Genomic DNA, 21991 nt, shown 5'->3' with positions numbered 1-21991 from the left:
CTAAACGCGTCTGTCGCGTCACTCTGAGAAGTTAGCTATCGAGCTATGAATTATTTTAACAGTACTAGGGCTCTGCCGCTGCTCGGCCGCTGCTCTGTCGGTAATCGCTGCAGTAGACAGGCAGAACGAAACTAAACTTCGAATATTTTGTGGAGGATTATTTAGTTTGAAATTTGTTAGCTGAGTAACGGGTGTCTGATAGTCGGGGATCTCGACTATAGCGTTCTTTCTTGTTTTTATTTGTGGCAATGTCGAATGACTTTATGAGTTTTCCTCACTTAACTAAACCAAAAATGTATTTAAGCGATTAAGGTAAATACAAACTTCTTCTTTAAAATAAATATTTGCTTTGGCAGTTCTCATCCCCTTGACATTTAAAAAATAGAAAATTCTATTTTCAACGATTCTTTCACACGACTGCGCTGTTTTTTTTCATTTTCAATTAGAATGCAAAAGCTGTTAAGGTAAAAAAACCGCAAATCAGCTTTTATCAAGGCTTAATTAAGTTTGTATTTTATTGGGCATTGATTGACGAGCGGTTAAGGGTAATCAATTGGTGTGATGAACGGCTTTGTGGGTGTCAACTAATATCGGATATTAAACGAACAAAGATTTTATATAATTAAGTAAAGTATTAAAAAATATGCTAACCATTTCTCCTTTCATGTAAATTCGTAAAATGTACTAACTCTTTATGGACTTGAATATTAATATTAAATATACTTTCAGTTTAGATATGTGTCATTATTCCTACTCTAAAATCTTTCTGATCCCATTAGGTGCTCTTTTTTATACAGTTTTATTCTGTGTCATTTCGTCAGATCAATGACGTCACGGTGTTGTCTTTCGTTTGGTAACCAAATGGTTTGTTATCATTTTGATTGATTCATGGTGCGCTGAGGAGACTCAGCTAATTACCAGTTAATGTGAATTTGAACCGCGGACCTCAGTCATGAGCCGATCGCCGGTCAGTTTGTCACCTTTGTGGCTCGTCTACATAACTTTTTCTCTGTTGCCGGGTAACTCAACCCCAGTGGAATCCCATCATATTTTGGGTCTATTTGTCAATGTGCATCGGTCGCAGTTGATGGTCCATTTGGCAGTATGCCAAGCGCTTCTACAGAAGGGTCACCACCTGACTTTGGTCACCACACTGCCATTGGAGGAGCAGGAGCTTCGAGGGAATGTCACTCACATATTAATTCCATGGAAGCAGCCAGCCGAGGAGGACGAGCATGGATCCTCGTCAGACATCTTTTTACGTTTGCAACGGATGTTTGGGCGCCTGAAACGATCGGGAGATTTGCTAGATCTGCCAGAATGGAAGCAGTTCTTAGAAAGGACACCTCACTCCTATGATCTCCTACTTTTGGGCTATCATTTCAACGATCATCTGCTGGGAGTGGCTGCACACTTCAATTGTCCCGTGGCCATAATAACCACCCAACAGCCAACTGGATTTGTAAACAGTTTGATGGGCAACCCCGAGGAGCGTTGGTATGTGCCCCAGCCATACGATAGTCACCAGAGGAGAGGAGTCTCAGCCTGGCTCTTTGGAATTTGGGAGAAGCTCATGGAGATTTTGGCAAGGAGAGTGCTGGCAGGGATTTATAGGTATGTTTCGTAGATTATGTTAGTATGCTTTGTCTAAATATATGTTCGAATTTCAGCTTGCACTTTCCCGAACCCCGGTACCCCAGCTTTGAAACCATGCGCCGATCGGTTGTCCTGGCTCTAAATAATCACCACATGATCAGCGAGGGACCTATAGCTCCCCTGATGCCCAATATGGTGGATATAGGAGGTATAGTCTTGGAGCAGAAACTAAATGAAACCCACCGCGAAATATCGGCTAGAAACCGATCACTAATCATCTTCAGCCTAGGAACTCGATTCACTTGGCGCAAATCTTCACAGAAATTGCTGCAGACTTTCACAACAGCCTTTTCCCAGTATTCCGATTATGAGATATACTGGACTTACGATGGACCAAATCTCAGTTCCATCAGAACGAAACTTCCCCACTTAAAAATCGCCAAGTGGTGGCCCCAATGCCAATTGCTGGGAAGTGGTAGAGCTCGATTGTTTATCACCCATGGAGGTAAAGGCAGCCTCTCGGAAGCCCTTTATTACGGAGTGCCCTTGCTGGGACTACCTTTGTTGGGCGATCAACGAGCAAATCTGCAGAAGATGCAGTCGAAAAATTGGGGCTTGACATTGTCTACTCACAACCTCACTCATTTTGAACTATCCAAGGCAATGGATTTGATACTCTCCAAACCAATATATGCTGAATCTATATCAAAAGCCTCCCAAGTTTATCGCGATCGTCCAATGAAATCCAGCGATTTGGCCACCTACTGGATCGAATACATCATTCGTCATAAAGGATCTAAAATTTTGTATAATCCCGCCAGGAACTTAAGCTTCATCGAATATTACTCCATCGATGTCTATTTGACCATCTATGGGGGATTAGTTTTAACGATAACCATGATCAGAAAATTAAACCGTTTGCTGTGACTAGAAGTATCGTTTAATTGTATACAAATATATTACATAAGTAGCTTAGATGAACTTAATCGACGTTTACTTAAGTACACTCGAATGTTGTTTGACAATACTTCTTCTGATCGGAACTTGGGTCTCTATTTTATGTATTTTTGTTTCTTACTGTTTTCACTGGCATCTTACTTTCAGCATTAGTTACTATAAAAGTACATTTTAGGAGTACCTCTGCAAAAATCATTTGTAATTGTTTATAAAGTATCGAAAGCCCAAGCTGGCCTTTAACATTAGGAAAAGGCATTTGATAATTTAGATCATATTACTACGACTAAGCATATGGAATTTCCCATAAAATGCATTTAGTGAATCCAAAGGATCAGTTCTAGATTCGTTTCGTTCAATGGCTCATGTGTATCATTAAATAGTAGTGTTGTATAATTAGTTTTTAGTTTATGCACAGTTCTGGATTGATTGATTTCAATGGGGATTTTGGTTTAACTCTTGCCATGCTGGCGCCTCGTCTGGAAATGTTGCAGATTTAGGTTCCGATTTGGAAGTCCCGGACAACGGCCTTTTTTCACATCATAGGGACCGTAATTGCAAAATGGCGCACTGATGGCTCCACCTAGAATGAGACTGTAACAAAACGGAAATGTGGCTTAAAACCGTGAGCTTGCTGAATTAATACTTAAAATTTGATGAATGTATTTTAAAGTATTAAGGCGGAGTATAAAAAGTCGCTCATGTTAGTTTTATTTTTTCATCAAATACATTTATTGTGGCAGGATAAAGTAAATTTTAAGTAAAATACTTTCTGTAAGTTTAAATAAATATTTTTATTAAAGTGTACGATCAGTACCAATTTAGTTGCTCTGTGTAATTAATTAATTTTAAATTTTTTATTTCCTTAATATCTGATTTTTCTTAGGAAATTTTTCCATATTTTGTTGGTATTGATAAGAATTCTCGCTAAATCGTCCCGACATATTTTTATTTTGTACAGTGACCAAAGTAAGTATTTAGTATTCTTGCATTGCCCAAATCACAAAAGTTGAAAAAATAGTCTTTATATAATATAAAAGTAAATGAATTTCTGGAAGTAAAAACCTGCGCTAGGAAAAAATTCAATTTGCTAAATTTTATTTGGAGTTATTAAAATATGTGACTTAGGAAAGTTCGAGTTAGGGAACTTTCACTGTTAGGGAACTTTGTCTTTTGAAGTGCAATCAAAACTCACCGCCGTTCCATCACCGAGAATCCCTCCACGCCATTCTTCAGCCTCTTGCACGTGTCATCGCTGAGGTGGCAGTCGCATCGGCAGCGGTGCCCCTTTCGCTCCTTTCGCTCCAAAAGACCCATCACCTGGTCGTCCTCATCCTCATCCTCCTCCGCCTCCGGATAGGTTCCTGGCCGGCTGAAGTCGATGAAGTGCTTCGGGCATTGGCAGATGGGGCTCCGCTTGCGGCGCATCTCCACCTTCACGCACTCGCACTCCGTGTGGTTCTCCATGTACTTGATTTCGGGCCAGGAGAACCGGCCGATCTGCTTGATGAATACCCGCTCCACGGTCTCGTTGGACTTTGCCTGGCAGGTGGACCCCGCAGCGCAGCACCCGTACGTGTCCCTGCACCGGTGCAGGATCGTGGCTCGAGGGGAGTAGACCGTGTTGGTCTCCCTCGAGATGTGGACCACCTCCGGCTTTGGCACCTGGCAGGCGCCCTCGGCGGCCATCAACCTCAGGTGCTCTGCGGCCAAGCGGAGGAGTTGCGCATTGTAAGTTCCTGCAAAAAGCAAGAGAAGTCAAAATGTATAGTAAAAGGGTATAAAATATGTATGTGATATATAATATAACTACGTGAGTGAGTTCTTCATATAGCCGCAGGATTGGAAATCTACTTTGATGGTCCGATCAGAACAAATTAAATTAATTAAATTAAATTTATTAAATTTTTTGTTCATCAGTTTTCATACCAGGACTTTTCAAAGTCAATAATTTTGCAGTAAACCGAAAAAAAAATTAAATAGGAACATTTTAAGATGAGTAAAATACACCAATGTTTTAAATAATTTATAATCTTTTCTTTACCTTTTTTTTTAAGTTGGGGTACAAAAGTTAGTTTGTCAGTTTGTACGTATTTTTTTTTTTTTATTTTAGAGTTCAGGCTTATAGCAGTTTATAAATATTTGAATTGCTAACTCCACTTAACATATCTTATCCGAACACAATAGCTACGAGGCTATGGCTAAAATTTTGTTTTGGCGGTTCCTTGTTTTTTTTTCTAAATAGTCTTGTTTGTTTCTAACAAAATTGGGCTGTCATAATTATGTATGTTTTTGCGCTACTAATACTAGAGTAATAGAACTAAAAATGTATATATATATATATATAATGGTGTGCTCGATTTTAAAGCTGTCTAAATGAAAATTTTCAGAAACGCTTGTTTCTATCGCAGCCATATAGCTGCCATAGAAATGATTGGAATGGGGAAAATGGGGGAATGGGGAAAATTCAAATTATAAGGTTTTCTTTGCCTAACTTAGCTTCTATTCTTGTTTAAAATAAATTACATATAAGCCAAGTTAAACAAACTTTTTTTTACTATGTGAGCATATATTTATTTTATAATAATAATAAAATCCGAGGCGTCCTGCTGCTTTCAAAAATCCTCTCAAAAGTTTTATTTTCATGTGCAGCCTGTTATCGTAAACACAATTTTTTCCTTATGTGTGTCATTGGAATAACGAGAATACCAGGCTCATTACTTAATAGCCCACTAAAGTGCTGTTCATTCGCCTTTTCGATCGGACGGTTAAGTTCAATTCCCCCTTGCGTTTCCAGTGTTTTTCGCGTGCGTTTCGGTAGCGTTTTCGAGCGCCCACTGGCTTTTTGCAATGCCAACGGCTTAAGATCATTTGTGCGATCCGACTTTTTTTTATTGATCGGCGGCTGGAGATTGCACCTTTAAGGCCTTTGGCTGGCTTAAGTTTACCGTTGCAGGCGAGTTTTATTTATCGTCTTTTGTCGCGACCATAAAAAAAAACGCTCAGAAGCGATCTTTGCATGCGGAATTAATTTTTTTTTTCTCGTCCGCGTGGCGGTCATAAAGTTGCAGCAGCCAAGCGATTTGCGGGAAGAGGAGGAAAGTGTGCTCGAAGACCACCCAATGTGCAGTCAACCAAGCTAATCCCAGATACTAGTCCCGGTCCCCATTCATTCACCTACTAGGAGAACAACTTTCCGGGCGAATCTCCAATCTCCAAGGGACTCGGCTGTTGGCTCCATGTGTAATTTTCATAAACGCTCCATGATTGAATCATCAACATAACGAGCACACTGGGAACGGGCGGGAGTGCATTCCTACACAGTCAAAAAAAAAATCTCTCAAAAACCTAATTATACCGCTAAGGTGTTTGAATCCATTTATTAATATTTCAAAACAGAAATAAAATATATTTGAGTCCTACCCTTCATATATAAAGTTATAATGACACTTATTTGGCCTTAGTTCATGCGAAAAACATTTCAAATATAAATGTATTTAGGATTTCTGGCTAAAAATTTCGAGTTTTGCTCAATGTATTTGAGGTAGCTGCAGATGGAAGTAGTGCCAAAGGGTGGAGGAGGACTTCGACAGCCTCATAGTTTGAGAAGCTGCTTCAGCCACAACAGCCACATGAATAATTCAAGGGACTGAAGCTCAACAAGCCACGAGTACTGAAAACACAGGGCTTTCGAAGGGAACGGGGGCTTGGCAAGTCGGGGGGAGGATAGTGAGAAGAAAGCGGGGCGATTGCGAACTTGCTGAGGAAAGTCTGCTGGGCCGCTTTTGAACTTGAAGGCATTGGCCATGAAAATGTAGGCCAATCTTCCGGACTTCGGGGAGAAATAATTGAGGGAAATCCCCCCTCCCCACCACAAATTGCCATGATTTTGAGCTTGGCCAAAAAAGTAAATGTTTACACATCATAAAATTAAGGGAAATGTATACATAGATTATTACCAAACTATGTTTAAGCCAAGGCTGTTCAACTTTTTAAGGATATTAACCATACATGGAACTGATTTATTTTATTGATGATAATATTGATAAGCAATAGCCGATTATTCTTTAAATCGGTATCGTCTAGAAAAATAAATATCTTTGTGTTAAAGAGAAAAAAGGAGTTCCAATGCTCCTCTTGTCCTATGCCTTTGTATATTATATAGAAACCAAAACTCATTAAAATTGTTGTTGAAATGACATTTCTAATGGATATATAGAAATTTAATGGAAATTTACTATACGTGATTTATTATAAATAAATTAATTGAGCCAAACGTGCAATTGTAATAACCAATTAATAGTTTACTGGCTTATTAATTTAAAAAGCTCAACATTATTGAGCTCAACATTAATGAAAAATCGGATTTGGTGTGACATTTTGTACACTTTCTTCAAAATACGACTACATATTTAGTCTGAAAGTAAAAATAATGAAGGTTAAAATCATTTCTGGTTTTTAGCGGAATCGAAATGTAGTTGTCTATGACTAAATAACTCACCAAAAACTGGCATCTTCAAGCGAAACGACCTTGAAAAACAGCGATGGTTAAAAATTCGTTTGCACCAATAAGCGTATTTGATTAACTAGAACAAACAAACTGGAAACACAACTGCAACTGGATATATTAATTGACAATGTGATGAGTAAATTGTTGCATCATTATGCGTTTACTGCAACTTCTACGACAATTCCATTGACAATTTCCCAGGCTTAGTGACACACTTTCGTTGGCTTTTGCACCGACTCTGTCCACACGGTCTTAACGGTTTCCCAAAAACATTTTTTGCGCCCATTAAGCGACAGCAATTTTCCACTCAAATGCAAAAGACTGAGAAAACGGGAAAGGGGGGTTTGGGTAAAAAAAAAAGATATTGACTCAGAGCGAGCTCACATTTCATTGTCAGGGGTCGGGGTCTTGGCTCAGACTGTGGTTGGATCGTAATTGTTGTTACACTGAGGATACAGCGGTCCTCCGCTAAAGTATCGTAAAATTAATTTTTCAAATTATGTATATATATATATATATATATTGAATCTATATATATTAAAAAAGATTCAAAGAAAAAATGACAAAATGAAAACAGGTTTTTAAAATTTTAAGTAGACAATTACTAAAATTTGTTGTGAGTTTTGAAACATTTTATTTTATAGCATTTTATTACTTAAGTCACATGACTATTTCTCTCAGTACCTTTGTAAAGCCTAATGGCACTGAGTTTGTTATAAAGTAATTGGCTAGATCTCTCGAATTCTCTCCTCCAAAAAGCAGCCAACTAACAACATGAATTAAGAGATGGGAGTGTGTTTGTTAACTTAACAAGGTATCTCTCCTTTTAATTTCAATGAAAGCTTAAATGCATCGTCAGCACCCAAAAGACCGAAAAAGTAAAAAAAGAAAGAAACGCAATGGAAAATAACCTTATGGGTAATTATTCAACTCCTTAAGGCGGAGTTTTCACTCGTTTTTCTACGGTTAGAAAGTAAAGTGCGTGCGTGAAGATCGTGCTTGATTTTTCACCCATCCTGTTGTTGACATTGTGCTCTGGTTTCCCATTATTCGCAAGGAGAGTCACGTGCCAAAGGATAAAACAGTCATTTTCATTTCCATTGTCATAAATAACAGGACAAACAACTGGGACTCCAGCTACAGTTGCGGAATTTAAAACATAGCTTGACATTTTCGAATTTTAATGACCCTTTGAGTAAAAAAAAAACATTAGCTTTTCTAAAGAAAACTTGTTCTTAACAAGGTGTATAAAGTGTGATAAAATAAACATAAAATTCTCCATAACAAAAGTGCAAGAAATTAATTTTAAATTAAATTGTATTTATTTTGATAGCAAAATACTAATGAAGAAATAAGGATTACTTTATTTACTTGCTCATAGTTAAAGGCCCTGAAGCTGGTACTATTATCATCCAATGTACGCCTTAGTTTTTCAAAAAATAGTCTGTCACATTTATTAAATAAACAAATATTTACTTGCTCCTATTATTTTGACTTTAACTGTTCGCCCAGCACTTCTTTTGCCACATCAAAGGCCGTTTCATGGCGTTTTGTTTGGCTTGTTTCGCCCTTTCGTCTAGTGAATTGCATAGAGTTCGCTTAGCACATTTGCTTAGCACATTTTTTATGGCCAGAACGTGATGATCATGGGCGGGCGCCTCGGACATCTATTTGCAGCATTTGCCAAAGGAGGGGAGACACCTTTAATGGCCCCAACGAACTTAAAGAGAGTAAAGGGCAGGGTACTCACTATTGAACGGCCTTTCCCTATGTTCGTCGACGTCTTTTTGGGCTCCCAGTTGCTTCCCCTTAATGTCCATCAGAATGCCCGGCTGATCCGATTGATAGTCATCGTTCTGTTGAGTTCATGGAAAAAACAAGGGGAAAAATATTACATTTTAGAGCAATGGAATGAAACAAGGCAATGCAAAAATATCAAAACATATGTGAACAAACTCTCGATTTATAGTTGGTACTCATCTGTTATTTATTTTTTTGTTTACACGGCGGCCACGTAATTCTACATTCAAGTTTTTGTGGCTTTTATTATTATTACACAATGTGCCTTTTCAATATATATTTTTTCAACCATAAAGTATTTAGAGTTTTGTACGATTTTTTTTAATGCGCAAACATAAGTCTGCTAATAAATTGGATTGTGCAATGTGGAAGATTGATAAGTTATGTGCCCAATATTTGCTGAAAAAAGAATTACATATTGTTGTGCAATATCATTTTTTACAAAGTATAACATTAAGAATAATTTATCAAATGCATTAGTTTTTGTTGTTTATTAACTGATCGCTTTTGTATAAGTTGGTAAGAAAATATTTTTAAATTATTCTAACAAACTTAAATTTGATTATATATTTTCTCTGGTTTTTTTGGTGTTTTCTGAGTCTTTTTTCCACAAAGGGCGAATAAAGAGGAAATTCAATTTATGCATTTTGATTTATGCTCGCATGTTGCGCTCACGCAGCAATTGTGATTTATTTAACAGATTTTTAACACGCTCAACACAAGAGCCGCAGCCAGAGAAATAACAAGTGCAGGAGCAAAGGGAAAACTGCGTGCCACACCTGAGAGCACCTGAAAAGGTATCACTTACAGCTCAAAGAGCAACGGCAGCGGATGTGGGTAAAACTTTTACAATTTGCATTGCCTCACACACACATATTGATTTTCAACAAAGGGATGCACTTGCTCCTCCCCCGATTTCCCAGCCCGAAAAGGCGCCCCCCCCCCAGAATGTCATGAAAACTAACGACATGCATATAAGTGATACATAATGCGACGAGGAGGAGCGGTAAATCGGAAAAGCAGGAGTGGCTGCCTGCTGGGTGTAATAAATGAAGTGTGCATGTAAGGAAAATGACACCAGCAGGAGCAGAAAGGAGCAAAAAGGAGCAAAAATGGTGAAGCAGCCACGAACAACTCCATTCGTTTTCCCAGCGGAGTCGCCAAAGCGTTAAGTGAAATGGCCAGCGAAATGGGCGATGGTTTTGGGGCTGGAAAATTGGGTGGTGTAGCATGGATGAAAAGTCGAAAATGTTGGCGCAAATTTCATTTATTGGGGATAAATAATTAAAACCGAATTTACTTTTTTTGTTTTCCATAGATTCGGAATTCAGAGGTGTTTTGAATTGTATAGAAAAATTCGGGCAATATCAAACAATTTGCTGCTTTAATTGCTGCCAAAAATTAAGAAAACGAGAACAATAAAGGTAATCAAGTGGCTATTTTTTTGTAATTCTTACATTTTTTAAGTTGTTTGTACAAAAAATTTATAATCGAAATTTGAATTTTGTCTCCCGAGCTCTATGCGTTGTTTCTTAGAATTGATGCCAAACTTTTTGACTTTTATCCCATTGTGCGGTGGGGGATCGTTTGCAAATTGAAATTGAAGGTAATGCCAAGTCATGTCGCACATGCAAAAACAGCTAATGGTTCAGATGAATAAACTTTATTTTTCGGGTGTTAAATTAATGCTTTGCATGCAAGGATCTTTTTACTTGATGAAATCAAGGGTTCCATTAATCTCACATTTCATTGGTATTTAAAAATAAGTGTTTAACATAAAGTCTACTGTCGATTTATTTGATGATCCTTATACAACTAAATTATTATTTACTTGTCCGTCCTATTTTAGAATATTGCCTTTCCGTTTGCAGTCCCCAATATCAAGTACACATCGTTCGTATTGAGTCAGTACAAAAAAAATGTCTTCTTTTCTTAGAATCATTCTTGGAACTATTTTTATGCACAATTTTGTGAGAGGTGCTTTTGACTTTATAGAATTGGTAAGCCGCTAAATTTTTAATGTGTTTTTTTAGTTAATACCCCACAATATTAAAACGGCCCGCGCGTGATTAATTCCGTTGGGTTACATGCTTGTAGTTTTTTAGATCATCAACGTTTAGCAATATAAAATTTTTTTTCCAAACCTCTTTACTCTTTTAATATTACTATTTTTATAATATAAATTTTTAAGATTTTATAAATGTTATTTTCTGGTTGAAGTTAGTTATTTATTCATTATCACACTACACTTATAACCGTAATAAACATTATAAACGAAGGTACTCATGATCTAAAAAAAGATTTTTTGCTTAATTATCGCTTTGCCTAGGTAGTCCGATCTAAAACCTCTCCGTCCTATTTCCTTTCCATCCCGTTTCACGCCTTTTCTTAGCTCATTGGCGGCAATACCTCAGCTCTATTCTTTTATAAACATTTCTACTTAAGCTTCATTACGCATGCTCAGCCATGACACGGCCATTTCATCCAGGTTGGCAGTTGGTGACTCCCCCGAAGGTCCATCAATCTGCGTGCCAGACCCAGAAGCGGAACCCGGAGCTATAGTTGCACGGAGAAAAAGTTATCCCAACCCAAAATAATGCATTTATCATTAAATGTAATATTTGGTAGATTTTGTTTTTAAATTACTTTACACAGTTTGGAAAAACAATATACAAGGCTTGAAAACTTTTAAAAAATTATTTCTAAATTTATTTCGAACTGTTTTGTAAAATAAGACCTTTATTTTCTTACTGTAGAACTGAAGTTGGGGCAGGGACACATGAATGAGCACAAAAAAACGCATTAAATGTCTGCCAAGTTGACAGTATTCGAAAACGGTTGGTTTTGTTTTGTTGGGCCCGTTCCACCTTCCACCACTGCCACTACCTTCAGCACCTCCCCACCCAAAAACCCGTACCTCTCTCAAAATAATAATACAAAACAAACTTCATTTGCATTTGCCGCTGGTTCTGTTTCGAGCGTTTGAAGGATGCTTTGGTCGGAGGAGCAGTTTCTTTATTATTTTTTACTCTTGTTTTTTCCACACCTTTTTTAGCCTCAATTGGGATTCCTGGCGTGGGTGCGACTTGTGTTTGGTATTTTACGAGCCAAAAGGTAACAACAACAGCAGCGACAACAATAATAAAGAGCCTGTCGTGGGTTTATTCGCAATCAAAAGAGTTATGAGCCAAATGCAAATAGCGAACCCAGTACCCTGTTTAATGGTCATCCTCCGTCCCTTACACTCTAAAATAAAATCTATAATTGAAAGGTAACACTAAAAATATTTCCCCTTGCTAGGAGTTAGTACCAAATATTGTAAAAACCCGTTCAATCTTAATTTAATCCCCTGAGGCATAAATTTTAAAGCTATCTGCATGAAACTTTCCAAATTCTTGTATTTCTATTGCAGCTAGTATATACATAAGTCGGAACGATCCAGATCGGAGCATATAGCTCCCATAGAAACAATCTGAAAAATAAATTTTAAAAAGTTATAACTTTAATACTTACTTTACTTTATATATAAATGGTTCAATATTTCACAATTACGGTTTAAGTATCATCAAAATCGGACGACTATATCACATAGCTCCCATTGAAACAAAAAAATTATTCAAATTATTTAAAATAAAAATAAAATGTAACTTTTTAATTTTTTAATTAAAAAAAAAAAATTTTTTATAGTTTAAAATTTGGCTTTTAATTTTATTCAATTCGGAAAACGATAACATATAGCTGCCATAAGAACGATCGAATAATTGAGCTGCAAATCATCATAACTTCAATGATTTTAACATATACGCTAATAAATCGCAGTTTGAATGTTTTCAAGAATATTTCCTACTTGCAATAGCTGCAAGGGTATATAAGCTTCGGCTTGCTGAAGTTTGGTCTTTCTCGTTTTGTGTTAAAGAGTACTATTTATATAAGTGTACTCCGTAGGAGAACTAGGTCTAAAACCTTTGGCTGCAAGGTTTGTGTCCGTGGTCAAGATTAAATGCCCCCATTTTCCACGCCCCTCGTTTCCATGTTGTGAAACTGCGTGAATGGGCAAAAGATGAAAAGGAAACGGAAGGAACATCGTCAACAGTGGCAGAGGCGGCACAGAAAGTCTGGCTAACAAATTCGCCGACAACTGTGCAAATAAACAAGGGCGTTGTGTGTGAGGGGGGTGGCAATGGCCAGAAAGGAGACAGTGCTTCATATAGTACAATCCAATATTTGTTCATGCCAAGCGAGTGCAACAAACAGGGCCAACTAAATGTGCACTGCGTCCCTCTCCATCTGCTATTTCCCCCGAGTTCTCCCTGGAATCCACAACTATAAATGTGCAAGTAGACCCACAATGAATCGCTTTAGCTAAATTAAAATTTTCACTCCGAGGGGTATGACGAGATCTACGATTAGCTACTAAGTCAATTAAAAGAAGGAAAGCACTCGACTGCAGAGCGACTGCGTAATATATTCATTGATAAGCGTTTGGTAGATCTTTAAGACATTATAATACATTTTTCAATTGATTATTCGGTTAATTGTTTCAAACAATCAACCCCGGATTTTATTTGTTTCCGCATTTATGATTAAATTAAAACCAGTGTCTTATTATTCACTAAAACCATATGTTATAAATATGTTTTTTTTTGTTTAAAATATCTTTGAATTTTAAAAATTGAACTGTAAAACATCGTTTATTTAATAGTTGCTTCCCACATTGATTCAATATATGTTAATTTTGGACTGTTCCTTTTAATTATTAACCAAAAACCTGAAATGATCCTGAACTTGTATTATCCTGTTGAGTTTATCAAAGGTCTTCAAATTCTGCTTCTTCTTTAATTTAAAAATAAATTTTGAATTGTATATTATGTACAAATAATTTGATTGTTTTATTGTTGATCCATAAATTTGTTTACATTTGTTGGTAAGGCAGACGATTTTTAATTGACACAGTAAATATGTTCAGAGTATTGTAAATTAATTAATTATTTCAGTAGTTCACTGGCATCGCTTCTTGCATAATTACACCACATTTCATTCATTGAAAATAGTAAATACGTTTCATTTATTGTACATTTTCTTTAAATTTAAATGTTCTTTTCTCTAGGGCATTCCCAATTCGTAGAAAGATTCGCCTATTTTTAAGGCCTTTTAGCTTGTGTTTTCTTAATTTGTGTTGAATGCAATGCCACGAAATGCAAATGTGGCAATTGCAATTTGGCTAAAAGCTAAGCAGGGAAAATGGAAATGGAAAAACAAATCTAAAAGCGCAACGAGGAGCGTTTGGCCAAATGTCCGCCTCGATTTTCTCATTTTTTTCAGAGCAATGAACAAGGCCCAGTCATGCACTGCTATGAAAATGGGGAGCAATGGATGGACCGCATGGCGTATGCTCAATATCTCAAGGGTCTTTCTCTTTCTCAGTTGTATTCCCAGTTTGCTCTTTACACTTTTTGACATAAAACTACCAATTAGGCGGGCACTCACCGCCCTCGCTCTTCCCAATTATGCCATTAACTTAAGTAATTAAAATCGGCAACACTTTGCATATGTACTCAGTGTTTTTCATTTTGCATCTTTATTGAAACTACTCGCATTAAAAGACCATACAATTTTATACTTTTTAGCGGGGCGACTTTGAAAGAAACAAAAAATTCAAAAAGAGGACTGGCTGTATAAAACGCTTTTTAATTTTTAACGAGCGAATGTAGCCGCAAAATCTGTCGCGACTGCTTCGCCCGTTTATTATGACAATTTTATATTTGTTTGGTTTCGGCCGACTGCGAAAAGGAAAGCAACAAAAAAGGAAAGCATCAAGGCTGAAAGCTGAAATCAGATAGCAAAGACGCCGCCTTAGTGGCCGTAAATGGCCATAATATCCAGCCAATGCCAATGACAGAGGTGCTGCTTTAATCAGAGTACATTTGCCAACTAAAAGATGCACAGAACTTTCTTAATCTGTTTTCTTAAAAATATTTTTTTGTTCAGTAAATATTTTTTCTGAGTAAACTTTTTAATTTATTGATCTAATTTGTGCACATATTATATTATCATTTTACTGTATTTTAAGAATTAGTATTATTAAATATTTAGTTGAATAGAAGCTACAGCTGATCTCCAGGAACTTCTCTCAAAAAAGACGTTTTACGGTGATCACTATATCTCTGAACTGGATCCTCCGAAACCAACCCACAGAGATTTCGTTAAAGTAATGTTAAATCTAGTAATTAATCAAAGAAATAAGCAATATAACATTTTTCGACCAAATGGCAGTTTCTCAAAAAAAAAAAAAAGAAAATAAAGCCAAAATATATATTTAATTTGTACATAACACCTTAAGTTAAGATTTAAAAAACAGCTTTAAAATCCAGTTTGTGCTGTCTGCATCCCAAGCAGAAGTTGAGTCATCGAGCCACGGAGGCGCCTCCCAATTATATCTACCATTCACATCAAAACTCGCTACAACATGGTGCAAGTTGCTGTTGGCGCAGCTCGGCCAATGCCGGAAATGTGAGCTGATGCATCATTCTCATCGTCAGAGGGATCGATCGAGAAACTGATTGCCAGACGAGACGTCGAATCGAAGAACATGTCTGGCGAAATGGGAGGTGATCGAGATTTGAGGGGGCTGCGAGTGTCGGGGAAGTCTGACTCTTCTAATTGCAACGCCCACACGCACCGATAGATTGCCGCTAGATTGCCCAAGAGATTGAAACGCTGCGGCTACACCGATTCACCGATCTCCCGACTTGTCTGGCCTGCTCTAGATTGACTTTTCAATCTGCAATTTGTTTAAATCTATCAAGGCGATACCCTGACTAACAAAGAGGAAATATTGACTTTACTGCAAGGGTCAAGTAAACAAGGGAATACGGAAATGGGAATGGTTTTGAGTATAAAAATGAATACAATTTCGATTAGGGCTATATATTTAAGATGCGGTTGGTATACGTTTTTATAAAAAAGAAAGTTAAGAACTGGCACTTTGACATAAGAATTGAGCTTCAAAAAAATTCCCCAAAATTTAAAGATCATCACTTAACTTGCACAACAAGTAAATGATTAATTACAATATATTTCATTTCTCCCTTAGATCGCTGCGCTGCATTCCGCAAAACATTTGAGGAAACACATATGTGAAAGGGAGAAATGGCGATTAAATTTAGAACAAAGGAATTTGTATGATTTATGCTCGCGTGGAGTGTATTAAAGCCTCGTCTTGGCCATGATTTATATTTCTTGGTGGGTCTTAATTGCGTGACTCTTGGCGCATGGCCCGTTTAATGGCCAACAAGTCGCCGGCGATCAATCAGCCAGTCCGTACAGTCGGGGCCAGTTAATTATGGCCAGCAGCCGAAAAGCGTGAACTTTTTGCGCTTAATTTATGGGTCTGGCGACAAGTTTCTCTACACTTTCCTCGGTGAATTTTCCACGTTTATTAGCCAAAGTGCCGACGACCAGAAACTAATAATATAAAACTTTATAGATTTGTCAAATATATTCAGAGCTTCCGCATAATATACTTGATGTCGGCTGGACTATAAATCATGAGCAGATCGTTGGTATGTGTATACTATGCAGACCGCCCGAAAGCTGTTGCTATTATGTCATAAGCCGATTTGCCCGTCATTAGCTTTTATTTTTTTAGGGAAAACGCGCTACATTAAGATTGCCAATAAATCAGAAATCCCGCCGACATTTACACTATTCCCGAATGCATATCCATACGCGTGCGTGGCAACGGATTTCATCATTCAACTCTGTGTGCCAATAGACGTGGTCAACTTATATTCGTGTTGTTCCCCCACTTTATAGAGCGTGGAGAACTTTGTGTTTGTTCCTTTATTCGCCGACGAAACAAAAGTGAAATGATTTTAGTAGCGAAATGACGGAAAATATTTGCATGGCCTATAAAGAGATTAACTCTCGACTGGATTGACATTCCAACATTCCAACAAACATCAAATTTAAACTTTGTGAGCAAACAGTTGGTTTGTATTGCAAAACCCTTCCTAGAAAAACTGCGTCAACTACATATTTACCGAAGATAGCCTCCATATATTCCAATGTCGTTGAAGATAAAGGCATTTTCTAGTCATTCAACTATTGCGATTATACAATTATGAGACGCGATGCTTACAACCAGATCAATTTGTATTAATCGCACATTCGCCCGTAAGCACTATAAATACATATGCAGATTTCAATTTTATTGACCTTGTCGCTGAGCAACATAGTACTTGATGATTAATCAATTGAATACATTTACCGATTTATTTGCGTTTGGTTTGGTTTTATGTCTGATTTAATCAGGGTAATTATTGTGACAGACCTTTTTCTTTTAAAATGATTTTAATACAATCATGTCAACTTATTTTAATATTGCCCAATAATAAGTAATAAACAAAATTACTTTAGTAAACAAATAGCTCGAATGTTTGAACTCATGTGCACGATGTGAGACCATTCCACTCCCAGTTCATAATCTCAGTGCAGCTATGCGCCCGGAATGTGATGGCAAATAAGCAGCCAAAGGTAAACACACAGAGAGAAATGGAGTTCAGAAGCAACTGCAGAGTTCTCCCAAGGCGATGCTTCTGTGAAAAATTGGTGTGGGCGGGACAAGCAGGGACTGCAGTGCAGTGCAGTTTCAACGAGCAGATATTAAATTCCTCTTTTAAGAGGTCAAAGGAAGGAGGCCATGGGAGGGTGGGATGTTCAGGTTAAATCATGACCACAAACCATAAGCTTTTTATGCCGCCTGAGTGCATTCCACTTCCACATCCACCACCACTTCCAATCCACCTGACATAGAAGCTTATTAAAACATCACCTATGGGCATTAAATCATGTAGCTGTGAGCGATAAGAAAAAATCAGACTCCGGGAGGAAAGCAAATCGCTAGCGGTAGCTGTTGGAATTGATAAGCCAATGCATCGCAGAATCAAGTCGAGTATGATTGTCGCCAGCTTTGGGGAATTCCAGAGCTAAATGTGTTATAATGTGCTCATGCAAGTGTACGTAATTGTGCTTCGTTTTACCCGAAAAGACGGTACAAAAAAAAGCGTCATCTGGGCATTTCCCAAAATTCTAAGAAGAATTGGAGTTATGTTTTTATGACGGTGATTAAAACCAGATGGTTTTCATGGAATGCTTCACCAACATATTTATTACTAAGAGATAAGTTGTATAAAAAAATACAATGCAGTAGGATAAAGCTATTGCCTCAATACAAAAGCAGACCAGTATCTATAGCTTAATAAAACATTAAAAGGCGACTCATTGATGAATTTTAGATCAGAGGATCCATCTCAATGATGAGTAATCAATGTAAATCAGTTAAATTACTTCCCAGTAAATCCCCCTTATTTGAGTACGAATGATTTCCCCTTAAGGGCGGCAACAGTTACAACTTGTCAGTCAATTAGGCCAATTAACCACCATAACGGAAAGTCACCTCTTGAAGATCCCTTGAGCAACCCGTCCACTTTTTCCCCTTTGTGCGATCATCGGCCAGCTGTCGACCATGGGGCAGAAAAAACAAAGCAACAGCAGCGACAGGTTCTGCTGGAGATGCCCTCGTCGCCACCATCGTCGATTTTAAGCGGAGCGGCACAATTACAGGCCGGAAAGTGAAACTGAAACTGAAACCGATCGTTGGGCAGGGATCGGAATCTCTCTTCTGGATCTGGGCATTGTGCTTGCTGGCTGCCGTTTGCACAGCACCAAGCCAAATTGGCTTGTTAACCAAATTGGTGGCTCCTACCTGCCGCAACGCGTTTCATAATTGCCGCCGTTGTGTAACTCCTTCTTACCGATCTTACCCAGCCATTTGGGTGGGCTCTCCGATCACCGATCTCCGATCTGCGATCTCCGATTTGCAGTCGGCGAGTGGCTAGCAGATCGGCGCGATTGCTAGTCTCAGGGTTAGTCACCCGTCTCCGACTCACTTACGCCCCGGGGTTCAAGGTGAGCCATCTCATTGCGATCCGATTCTGATTACCATTTCGATTCTAATGCGCAACAAGTAGTTGCAGCTACTGAAGAGACACCCCGGGGCTTCAATGTAAGCGGGCAAGAGGGATACAGAACAAAAAAACTTTGACCTAGTCCTTTCCCGCACTGATACAAAAATGGAAAATGGACAAGAAAAATAAATATCTGACTATTGAATTTAAAACTGTAGATTAAATATTAAAATTAAATATGAAATCATATTATTAAATAGAATACATATTAAAGTACATGAATTATTATGGATATATTAAATTTAGAATAGGTCCGATTTGATTTAAATGTATTTTAAATGAGTTAAACGTGGTTAAAATTTAAAAAAAAAAGTTTAGATAATTAAATCAAATCCGAAAAAAGTCAAATGAAAAACTGAAAAAGTTTAAATATTTTCATATTTAAATAACTAACAACCGCAATGGATGGAAATCAAAGGGAAAATATTTTAATGGAATACACAATATTTAGGCTTAGTGGGCAATTCCCTTTTTTCGTAATTGTCTTTAAAGTATAGTTAAACTTTCAATTATTTGTAAAAGAGTTTATTTATATTCTACAATTGAGAGGAATATTTGACTATATATGACTTGCACATGCCGAAAAACCATAAGTATTATTTTAAAGACTTCAAAATGAATTCCTTTTGATTTTTTTTTTTGTGAATTACTATTAGCCGATTTTTTATAGGCACTTCCAAAAAATAATCAAAATTAAATCATAGAATTTATTTAATCTCTGACAGTTTTATCTATTCGCAAGAATAATTGATAAAAATTCTTCTCAGAAATAATCGTATTAAGTTCTTAAACATCAATTTTGCGCTTCCCAAATTATTAATTTTACCATTTTTGTATTAATTTTGGCTTTATGTATGACACTATACTTATTTAACCTCTGAAAACCTGTTTTGTTTGTAAGAGTTGATAATTATCAAAAATTTGTATTATAAATTTTACCTGAGAAAATGTTAAAAAAAGTATTAAATATATAGTTCATATATTTTGGTGAGTTTTTCATCAATCATTTCTCTGTGACTATGAAGCTTTTAAGAGATTCATAAAATATTTATTTTATAGACACATTGTAATGAAAGTTAGAATAGAAATTTAAAATAGTTGTTTTTTTCTCTGTCAGTTTGTTGAAGTTCCAAGAATCAACGCACAAATATTTGATTGGCTCCAAAGAGTCAACAGGACTATATTTTTATGGGTACCGAGAAGTATTTGCCTTCGTGTGGGTCCCCAGATAAAAGATGAAGTACTCACCCTGTCGTCGGCGTCTGTGAAATAGAGGTGATTGTCTTCACCCAGCAACCTGGGGGCATTGAAGCTAGCCGGATGACCACGTGCCACTCGCTTGTGAAAAAACTCGCGATCGTCGTCATCCTCCTTGTTGTCGCTGCGCTCCTTGTAGAATTCTCTTGCAGGCAGGAGGGGGCGATACGAGTGTGGGTGTGATGTGGTCCTGGGCAAGGTCAAATTCCTCACGCCAAGATAATTGTTATTTATGCCGAACGGAAAACTGGGAGATGCGTATGTCGTCTTCTTAATGAAGATGGCGATTATCGCCAGCACACTTAGGTAATTCATTATAAATTATTTTTTCAACCGAATTGAAAAAGATTGGTGTCTTTTAATATTTTAAGCTACTTGTGATTAGAATACTGATGGCAGTATTTTTATTTTACCGGATACACAATATTATGCATTAGGCACTTCTCTGAAAACAAATTAAAATAAAACAAATTAGATTTAGCTATGAACTGTTTTTAATTTTTATGTAAAATGTTGACGTATATTTATCTATTTCTGGTGTTAAAGAAATACACAGAAACCCGATTATATATGTTTATTTTTGAACTGTATTTGACACACGCCGTTTACATAATGTATTAACTTAGATATAAAACGTTATAATAATTTATAAAAACACGTTTTCTTTTGCTTGCAAATTTATTTTGTAATTTCGTTAACCACTTATTTCGTCTTGTTAATTTATTTTGTAGACATTTCCTCACTCCCCCAGCCTGTCAAAGAACATTGATTTTTTTGGCACACGCCAACGCACAGCTGCACACAAATGTCAAATATGTCGAATAAAAACCATACAACAAATAAAAAAACTTTTTACTTAATAGATTTTTTATTTACAATAAATTTCTTTGCTGTCTGCCTGTCAAAAATAAATAAAAAATGTCTATTGGGTTCCGGCAGTACATTGTTATATGATATCCAAAAACTTAACTTAATATGATATTTCTAATGCGATATTTGCTTCGGCTATATATAAAAAAACAACAAATTTGGAATTCCTAAATTTGTAACTGCAATTTGTATGGTGCCGGAAATATTTTTTTTCAGCTTTCCAAATTATTTGAATTCTAGCTAAGTTCTTTGCAACCAGTGATGAAATTCAATTAATTATGTGTAATGCCGAATTAGTCAAATATGTACGTGCAGTCATAGCAATGCAAATTTATTTAGAAATGCAATTAATAGGGGGTTTGATTTTAGTGTAAAATCTACCTTTTTACACAGTTTGTTTGCCGAAATTGTTTTCACTTTTAGACACTTCCACGTACTACAACACTCCGATTTATTATATTCAGACTTTTGTGTTTCAAAGGATCTGCCTTGGATCTGTATCTGTATCTTAACCGAGCGAGAAGTGTTTTCGATGCGGTGAGTGCGCGCTGAAAACTGAATCGAAGTCGTCGTCGGCGAATCGCAGCAGCCGACCACTTCGAGAAAAGCTCGTGCTCTCCTCGCTCTTTCACTCTCTTCCGATCGTGAGGTGTACACAGAGAAAACACTACGAAATCTTTGTTGAAACTGAGCCAGTTGAAAACAAAACCGAATGTTTTGAGAGTCGAGTGAGTGCTCTCATTTACTTTGAGAGAAAAATTCCAAAAACATTAAAAAAAAAAGGAATTTTAAATTAAAATGTCTTAAATCAATCATTTTATTTAAAACAAATTTGAATGCATTTTATAAGTAATATATGTTTTAATTGCTTTGTTCTCGTTTGAAGAAATCTAGTTTGCATCGACTTATGAAAACAAATGCAACTCAATTCAAGAACTTTGAGAACAGTGTTCACTCATATTTTCACTCATTTGAG

General features: G+C 36.9%; 2 protein-coding genes across 2 annotated transcripts; one reads left to right on the top strand and one right to left on the bottom strand.

The window, feature by feature from the left end:
* The first annotated feature begins 952 nt into the window (after positions 1-952).
* On the top strand, positions 953-2523 carry LOC108150734 (UDP-glucuronosyltransferase 2B17). The gene is made up of 2 exons (XM_017279035.2): positions 953-1614; positions 1671-2523. Exons 1-2 carry the CDS (start codon positions 953-955, stop codon positions 2521-2523), a joined length of 1515 nt encoding a protein of 504 aa, XP_017134524.1.
* LOC108150735 lies at positions 2519-21555 on the bottom strand. Its single transcript, XM_017279036.2, has 5 exons — positions 21397-21555; positions 20137-20590; positions 8811-8916; positions 3746-4289; positions 2519-3144 (listed from the first exon to the last, which is right to left on the bottom strand). Exons 2-5 carry the CDS (start codon positions 20458-20460, stop codon positions 3003-3005), a joined length of 1116 nt encoding a protein of 371 aa, XP_017134525.1. The 5' UTR covers positions 20461-20590; positions 21397-21555; the 3' UTR covers positions 2519-3002.
* Positions 21556-21991: the final 436 nt, after the last annotated feature.

The sequence above is a fragment of the Drosophila elegans genome, unplaced genomic scaffold (genome assembly GCF_018152505.1).
Source record: "Drosophila elegans isolate 14027-0461.03 unplaced genomic scaffold, ASM1815250v1 contig_397, whole genome shotgun sequence".
Classification (NCBI taxonomy): domain Eukaryota; kingdom Metazoa; phylum Arthropoda; class Insecta; order Diptera; family Drosophilidae; genus Drosophila; species Drosophila elegans.
The sequence above is the reverse complement of the archived record's forward strand: the minus strand, read 5'-3'. Positions and strand labels throughout refer to the sequence as shown.